Source organism: Hyalella azteca, unplaced genomic scaffold, assembly GCF_000764305.2.
Source record: "Hyalella azteca isolate HAZT.00-mixed unplaced genomic scaffold, Hazt_2.0.2 contig17972, whole genome shotgun sequence".
Classification (NCBI taxonomy): domain Eukaryota; kingdom Metazoa; phylum Arthropoda; class Malacostraca; order Amphipoda; family Hyalellidae; genus Hyalella; species Hyalella azteca.
Genome location: NW_025947731.1, coordinates 36286 through 45463, shown reverse-complemented (window position 1 = coordinate 45463; position 9178 = coordinate 36286). Strand labels below are relative to the sequence as shown.

At 38.3% G+C, this 9178-nt stretch overlaps 1 protein-coding gene across 1 annotated transcript; it reads right to left on the bottom strand.

Annotated features, from left to right (window-relative positions):
• Positions 1-515: 515 nt before the first annotated feature.
• On the bottom strand, positions 516-7434 carry LOC108671181 (ly-6/neurotoxin-like protein 1). Its single transcript, XM_018158676.2, has 4 exons — positions 7345-7434; positions 4407-4553; positions 2630-2750; positions 516-1476 (listed from the first exon to the last, which is right to left on the bottom strand). Exons 1-4 carry the CDS (start codon positions 7432-7434, stop codon positions 1367-1369), a joined length of 468 nt encoding a protein of 155 aa, XP_018014165.2. The 3' UTR covers positions 516-1366.
• Between the last annotated feature and the right edge of the window lie 1744 nt (positions 7435-9178).

Genomic DNA, 9178 nt, shown 5'->3' with positions numbered 1-9178 from the left:
GTTCTTACCAAAGTGAATTACATTATATTAAGATAATATTATTCATATTTATAAAATATCCAGTTATACAACTCAATCATGAAAATATACTTATTGGTCAAAGTTATGTGGTCTTCAGATTAAGTTGAGATTTTAAACAACTAATTTTCAATTTTAGAAGGAAAATACTTCGAGTATATGCGTGGTTTCATAAGTCTTGTAAGACGGTCTGCAATTTTGATGAATAAATTTTTCAGAAAGTAGGCAAAAATATGCACTATTTTTATCCTCAGTCTTGTGTGATGTCTGACTTTGAATACGCATCAAGTATTTATCCCTATATCGTTTATTGACAGGATTAAAGAGAGCCGTGCACTGCTGCCATTACTGTATCGTTCTCGAACAGTCGCTCTGAACGTAAAATAAATATCTTATTAACAGGATTTAAGAACAAGTTCATGGTGGAAAATGGTTTATTGCAAAAATTTTAATTTCTATCATAGAGAAATAATTTAATACATGTATGATAAACATTGTATACATTTTTAGTGAAAAGTCTCTGGTAACTTATTTGCTATTGACTGTATAGATTAAAAAGCGCCGGCACATCTTAATATTATCCTTTACAAGGTAGCATTAAAAGTGATACATAAATTTTATTTAGAATAAACGTTCAAATTCGTCCAACGCTAATTCGTGACAATCTATGAAATAAAATCGTACTCAATTTCAGCACATGTGAAATCAAGCACATGTGAAAATTGTATTTCCAGAAATTTTTGGATAGCGAGGATCAGAGTAGGTAACAAAGGTAACATTGAAGTTCAAAACTGCTCGTGAGGTATCAGAAGGACAAGCAAGGAACTATAATGCATGCAAACCTTCTTGCTAAGCCAGTTGAAACACGCAATTCGTCTCATCTGAAACAATGAGATGCTCGTTGAGATGTCTACTACCGCCGATCATTCCCGTCCTCTCATTCTGGTGCACTGGATGCTCACATCAGTAGCTATGCCCTGATTGTCGGTACCGGACATGAGCTGAGGTCATCCACAATTGACGACGTTACATAAAACAAAGTTATCATTGTTGCATGCTAATCGATTACGCAGCCGATGAATTTTTAATTTTAGCAATAAAACGACTCAGATAATTTCCAAACTCACGAGCACTAACTGCATTAATAATTCTCTAATTGCAGTGTGAGGGGGCCATTGCCGCTCACCGTCTCAGAGCCTACCAACTAACCTATCATCAAAACAAACATTGCAACAAATCCTGGAAACCTTTCCATAAAACATTCTCTTAACTCTCCATTAGTCATCACACTTAACAGAATCGGTTCAAATAATAATCTTAGAGGAAGATTTTAGTACTGATCGCAGCTTCAGAACAGGAGTACGCAGGCCATGAGCAAGGAGCTCAGCAGTAGCAGAGCCGCGGGACCAGCAATGCCGGCGCCGTTGCAACTGTCGGTGTAGCAGCAGTGGACGGTCGCTGCATTCACATGTAAATTACACGAGCGTAAATAAAACAACATCACAGATACTATCACTAATAAAGGGATTTCTTAAATAAACATTTACATACTGAACGTCAGTAAGTCAAGCATGGAATCTCTGAAATAGGCGGGAAATCTTTGGTTTTGCTTTAATCGTTACCTACATTTTAAAATGTACCCGTATTATTGCGTATGCGAACTTTAATCAAATAAATACATACAGTTCAAAAATTTATCTAAAATTATATCGTCACCCTTCTTTATAAGCATAGACGACGAGTATCCATGAAACTATAGCAGAATATTTCGATCGTTTCCAATATATTTTCTGTATGCACTTTGAGTCACTCGCATCACGCGTACAATTGAAGATGTACGACAAAATTATTGCTGAAAGAAAGTTTATAAAATAGACAATGGTTTGTTTGTGTGAGCTCATCGCTACCCAAAGATTGAGAAGAAACGTGGCACAGTTTCACTCGCCCACAAAATAAGCTATGATCCACAACCCTTTTTCCTTTTGCTACAAATTCTTTTTTCCAAAAATTTATTTTTCGTTAACAAAATGGCTAGCGAGGCCCCACTCGGCCTTTAGTCTTGAGGCCTTTAGATCAATAAATGAATGACGTCATTAAAATTTAATTTGCTCCAGACAGCAATCATAAGAAGGCTTCGTGGAAGTGCACAATAATAATTAAAGTAAAAAATAATGAGTTTCCAAGTTTCACATTCGTAGACAAGTTTTTAGATCGTTCATCTGCTTAAATCGTAAGTTCACAAAGAATTTAGAGGCAAAAAAACGCCAAGTAAATTCACTATATCTTCCTTGAAGCTTTCCCAACATCAGCCTCATCATCAGCTAAAAACTTTAAAAATTTTTATACCGACGAATACAATTTTCAAACTTATATTTTTAACTTTAAATTTTTGAACTGATGATGGAGCTGATTTCCAAGACGTTCAATAAATGTCGAACTTACTCGACGCAATCTTTATTTATTTAATTCCTAGTTATATTCATAGGGTTTGACGATTTATATATCACAAAATGCTTCAGTTTGTTTAGTTATAATCTTTATGAATAAACTCATTCGACTTAAAACAAGGTATTTCGTATTTCAGATTCATGCATTAACTTTAATTACTTACGTTCATGTGAATCGCTGAATGGGTTATTGAAGATATTCATCACCTTCAGTACATTCTTGCCTGCATGGCAAACGTTCTTCGGGACGCATGACTTTGCTATGCTGTTGTCATCCTCCACTTTCTGTTTGTGTTTCAAATTTTATACAGAAAAACGTTAGATATACGAAACAAACTATTTCTTATTCTGTTTTTTATGTCAAAATTTTACCGAATAATTTGCTTTAAACAACAAAACTTCTCTAAAGCTCACGTTTTAATGTACCGTGAGAAACGCCGCAATGAAATTTTGTATCCGATATGACTCGTGCACGTTGGTCCGTCATTTGAAACTTCTTGAATAATGTAATAAAGCCCTGCAAATCCACCAACATTAACAGCAAAAAAAGTTCTTACTTTTTCACAACATTTTTCAAAGGTAAAAGCATTCTTATCGAAATTTAGCATGAAAATTATATTTAGCTCTTTAAATTCTTGCATGTGTACTTTTACCCGACACTTGCCATGTGCGTGTCTCAGTGCTATAATTTACCCATCCAAGTTAGTAAGTTTAGTGGCCAAATGTTTACTAGCGCTCCATCTATTTAGCTATCTCGCACCGAAAGTCAAGATGAACATCACCAAAGAGGTGGAAGGTCTCAGTTATTGAAAGATTTTCAAATCAAACATTGTTCATCACCCACAAGGGGCGGAAGGTCTCAATTGTCCAGCCCGCTGAAGCTGACTCGAAAAAAGCAGCGTTAGCATCTCAAAGAGACGAAATGACAAGGAGGGACAGGTGAAAAGCAACAGAAACGAAGACACTAGAACAAGAGGTCGCTTACACGGGACGTCGGCCGCCCGCACGAGAGAGACATAGAGGGGAAATGTAAGGAATCCTACCTACATAATAACTTAACCCCACAACTGAGACCTGTAGTCGGACACCGCGAGCTCAGCGGTGGGCGCTCAGGAACAATCCCCTAGGAGCGCGAAATCCCATAGGACTTCTGACGTGCACAGACACGCGTCAGAAGTCCCCCCTGAGGGGCTACCCATACAAATACAACTTAACAGTTCTCCCATAATTCCGAGCAAGCACCAAACAAAACGGTCATCAATGAAATTTGCTTTTTCGTACTTTAAACTCTTTCAATCAAATCTACCTGCCGCAATGGTCCTCCGTTAATCCAAATTACTAGAAGCGTGTCATAAAAAGGCTTTCCAGTTGTGTTTTAAGTCCTGCGCTGGAAATGTCTTTCAAGGAAGAAAAAATGTTTTAAATAGTTAAATTTTTACTTCAAGGGCCTGCTTAGGAATACCATCTACCCGGAATATCCGTTACACTTCTTTCGAGCAATTCTTCTCGAGTGGCAATTCAGCCTGCAATAGCTCCGAGTCATTGGATTTGTTTCTTTACTAAACGAATACTGCTGCTTAATACACAATGAATTGCACTACTCGCATTTTTACTGTGATAGCATCGTCTGAACGTGGTTAAGATTGCCTTCGGATTGTGTTCCTTGAGATAGCTGAGCAAGGGTACAGGAAAATTTGCGCGGCATTACTTTTTACGTGGCTTTTGTTGCCAGAACGCGATCGATTCACATCGGAAGAAAAGTAATACGCTAATATAACCTAACATAACTATAACCCCTTGTAAGTAATTTGCTGTAACTTCAATGGTGCAGGCAGGTTTAGACATCACAGACACTGAAGGGGGGGGGGGAGGAGTAAAGCCAACATGAAACACGTGAGTGAATAAAAGAGCTACTTCTATAAACGACGTCAGAGAACTCACTGCGCATGCGTCCAGGAGTGATCCACACTCAACCGGAGAAGAAGGGTGTTCGTTGACGCAGTCTTCGCAGAGGTAACACCGGAGGGCCTCTGCGTTGCACACACTCACTACCAGCACCAAAGAAGTTATGAACCAAACACAAGCCATCTGGAAAGAAGGTCGCAAATTAAAACTAAATTAATTTCCGTTAATAATTTGAAATTGACATTTCGATTTCAAACTACAAGGAAAAAAATCTTCCGGGTCACGTCGACGCATGGTTGAACTATATACTAGTTCAACCATGACGTCGACGCAAGCAGGAACACGGCTTCGAATATGGAAACATCAGCGACCGCCGGATTTGACGAGTTAATTCTTACCGCACATAATTAACATTCTGACCTGTTACAGTGGTTCATGTCTGAATTTGAAACGTGTTTGCTCACAAAACAATTTTATTCCTGGACCTTTACATTCAAATAGACAGTAGTTTTTTTTTCGCGATTTGTTGTATCATGAGCAAAAATCTATGTACGGATAGTACGCGACTTCTCTCCGCACTCATTTGCCAATGGCAATACTAGTTTCATTAGACCAGTGGTTCACAAAGTGGGCGATATCGCCCCCCTAGGGGCGGTGGAAAGATTTTGGAAGGCGGTAAGGAAGAAAAGGGCGGAATGGGGGCGGTAGGGGCCAGGGGGGGCTGCAGTCCGAAGTCGATGTCAGAAGTTCGAACGTTTGTTTGACGATTTGTACCCAAAACGTGCAGCACATGACTCCTAATGATGGTTTTTTAACCCAGATCTGTTTTTTTAACTTCTCCTGGGTTTACGTCTCGGAAAAATTAACGGCCGGACTCGTGGCCGGTCTCACAGCCAATTTCATAATTCAATGATCAAGGGATATCCCTCAACTAACGAACTTAACTCGATGAAACTTGATACACGTATTCATTAGAACCTAACGGTAATGTTTAACTCGTGAAAATTTTTTTCGTTTTGCTTTTATTTGTTTTTGCCATAGTTATATGGCAATACGGGCCGAAATTCACAGTGATCAAGAAATTTCTTCCAAACTACTGAACAGATTCGAACGAAATTTTGAATTTACAGTTCTAACTACCGAACGGTAATGTTTAGACTTTAGATCGTGAAACTTTTTTTGATTGTGCCTTCGTTCGCGAGTTTTTTTCCTCATTTCATCTTCATACGTGATTTAAACAGCAATACGTGCTAAAATTCGTAGTAATCAAGAAATTTCTTCCAAACTACTAAACAGAGTTGAACGAAACTTAGTATTTATATACCTAACCTCAGCAACGGTGATGTTAAGCTCGTTATATTTTTTTTCGATTTTGCCTTCGTTTGCGGATTTTACGGCTATACATATGTATACGGCTATACGTAAACGGCTCTTGGTTAAACCGGCCGGTAGAAAAGCCGGTCGTTTCTCCGGGATCTGTATAACCCGCGAACGCAAGCAAAACAGAAAAATTGTTATGAGCTAAACATCACCGTTGGGAGATTAGGTATTTATATACAAAGTTTCGTTGAAATCTGTTCAGTAGTTTAGAAGAAATTTCTTGATCGCCGCGAATTTAAGCGACGAATAACCCGGCGATACGGGCCGAATATAAGGAAGCGTGAAATCAAGAATGACGGTGAAATGGAAAAAAAAAATCGCAAACGAAGATAAAATCAAAATTAACATTTTTTAGAAGATAAAAAATCACCGCTAAATAGTTAGGTATATATATTCAAAATTTCGTTCAAATCTGCCCAGTAGTTTGGAAGAAATTCTTTGATCACTGCCAATTTCGGCCTGTATCGCAATATAACTCACGAATGAAGGTGAAATTTAACATTTTTTCACGTGCTTAACCATCACGTTAGGTTCTTATGAATGCATGTTCCAAATTTCATTGAGCTGCGTTCATTAGTTGGGGAGATATTACTTGATAATTGAATTTGGAGATTGGTCGTGAGACCGGCCGCGAGTCCGGCCGTAAATTTGCCCGAGACGTCCTGGGTTTCTAGTGTTGAAACAGTTAAAACTGCTGAAAAACATATTGGTTCACTAAATGGGGTTATATTTGTGAAATACACATTTGTATTTAACCTTTATCTTTTGAAATTGCAGCGTACTAAATTTCAAGAAAGAGGCGTACCTATGTTTTTATATGTGTCTGTGGGGGGCGCTAGAAATTCACTATGGAGCCAATTCAGCCAAAGAGGGCGCCAGGCTTAAAAAGTTTGGGACCCACTGCATTAGACGAATATCTATTTTGGCATTTAACAAAATGGGGTTCACTCACTATTCAGTTTAGTTTTCACATAAAATCTCCAAATCAATTAATTAATATACTCATATTAATGTGATTCTCAGTGATGAAGTTTTATTGGGCCGATTAAATTTGAAGTTGTACTCACATTCCTTGGAAAACTAGTTGGACAACGACTAAGCCTAGGAATCAACAGCGCAGTTTTACTTCCGGGCAATAAACAAAGCATTGAATTGTCTGCAATCATAAGTCTGGCACCTGATCTTCAATGAATTGGAAGAATTTTAATTAAAAATCTAAAAATGACAATTTTGTCACTCTCGTTGCATCACCCAATTAAATATAATTACACATTTGTTTTGGTGTGCACACTCAACAAGTCATTCTATAAAATTAAAGTTAGTAAACACTCTGAAAGTATCTTAAACCGAGGTGGACAAGTGGTTAAGATTACAAAAAGCAGCGAGTAGGAGGTTCGAGACCCGTAAATGGTATCAAAATTCCGTTAGGAACGAGCGAGGCGGAGAATGGGCTAGCAATCGGTAAAGGCCGACATAACCTAATTAAAGCGGAATAAACTATTATGCGAGGAAAATGCTTGAGATATCACTTTTTGTGACATTGATATTCAAATTATCTGGTTCAGCAGCCCGGGTTAAAGAACAACAAACTCACGGTTAAGGGCTCAGTAAAAATTGTCGATGAAATCAACGTCTTCCACCAGCAAGATCTGAGGCAAGTAAACATGGGACTGAAGGTTAGCATGCTCAGTAGGATGCTAAAGCTAAGCTCCCTTCCGCTCGTGTGACCAATGGTTGCGAGATAAAGATGTCCGGTAGAGAGCTCATCTATTATCTTCAGGTTTTAAGCGTTAGTTCCTCTAAATTTTATGGGTGAATACTTTCGTCGAATTTGTTACCATTTTTAATGGGAAAAATCATGAATTTTGTCAGAATGAAACTAGTCTGTGCCCATACTGAGACGTCACTTGAGTATTTGTATTGAGGGTGACGCGGTAGGTTTGTAATTTAAACAAACAAAAAACTACCGCACTGTTCCGAAGGTTTCTGTGAATTGGCACCTTCGATTTCCTCTGATGAGACATTTCAGCGGTATTAAATAACGATGTTAATGGTGAAAAATCTTAATCTGAGAGATCAAAGACTTGTATCGAAGATTAATCATATTACAAAGTGGATGTATTCCCAGAGGTGGGCAGTAGCGCGCTACATGTAGCGGTAGCAGTAGCGGCGCTACATTTAAGTAATTGTAGCGGTAGCGCCCGCTACATTTAGAGCATGTATAGCGGTAGCGGCCGCTACATTTCAAAGTAGCGCTGCCCAGCTCTGCGTATTCCTTTATTGCATGGGAAACAGCCGTAGGCACCCGTCATTTAGAAATTTAGGGTACGTTGTTATCCATGACTAAATACGTTTGCGTTTGATTTGATTGATTAATCATCACATTCGATAGGAAGCGTGAATTATCGAATCGCAATTTTTTACTCAAACAAAACAAACTACGAAATATTTTTCCTTTCTGAGCAGCCTCCTCTAATTTTTTTGATGCTTGCCGACAGTCGTATTTAAATCTCCTTCTGTTTATCCATTCACACAATTGCTTGTATCACGATTTTATCAAATCAATGTCGAACTATTAACTAAGTCATCTTTTACACTCGTACATAACATTATAAAACGAATTTCAATGAAAACGTTCGGGAGACAAATTCTCAAGTTGGACTACTATGCAGGGATCATAAATTTCACCTTCAGTAGCTGGGCTGAACTGCTGATAGAAGTGTCGGCACTGAAGAAATAGGCCCATGTCCTGTTGCCGATTCTTGTACTTTTCGCAACTTAATTCCTTTGAGAGCCGATCTTTCCATAACTGAAAATTGATCGAGATAAAGCATGTATCGTGTTATTTCAACATTAATCGATTGATTTTAGCCTGAGTTACATAAGGTAAGTCTGCATTGCTTCAACAGGATTTATTGGTTTAAATGAAATTCTCATTTCCTCGCCCTATTTAACCTCGTTTATTCCCAAGCGTTCCCTCAGTAGCTCTGCTTCTTCATTTCAACTTTGAATCCTGGTTATAGCTCGTGTGCTTCAAAAACGACGATCTTCATTTCTTACCAACTGGTGAAGTGAAAATTTGCCTACGCCATCATTTAACATGACCTCAAAATTATACTCAGACTAAGCATGCATAGCCCGAAGATGACCCGGAAAAAAGTGCTTAGTGTTTTCTGAATGCGACACGGCACTGTATATTCAGCTCTACTCCTATCTTGGGATAGAAGGTTCAAGCAAAAATTAGTCATAGTATTGTCCACGGAGCCATAAACTTTAAATGGAAGATAAGCGTGAAATATAACCTACAAATGCATTCCTCCATCACTTCACCGTTTCCTCTAAACGTTTGTCAACCATCCATAGAATACAAAATCGCTTCAGATTGAACGCTTTCGATCCTTGGTCGTAGGTATTTAAGTACAAATGAA

Excerpts from the sequence above, each read along its gene's own strand:
- LOC108671181 (XM_018158676.2), bottom strand. The coding sequence starts at position 7,434 with ATGCTAACCTTCAGTCCCATGTTTACTTGCCTCAGATCTTGCTGGTGG. Across the intron at positions 4,554-7,344 it reads TTTTTACTGAGCCCTTAACC|ATGGCTTGTGTTTGGTTCAT; the intron begins GTGAGTTTGTTG and ends CCTTCTTTCCAG. Across the intron at positions 2,751-4,406 it reads CACTCCTGGACGCATGCGCA|AAAGTGGAGGATGACAACAG; the intron begins GTGAGTTCTCTG and ends AAACACAAACAG.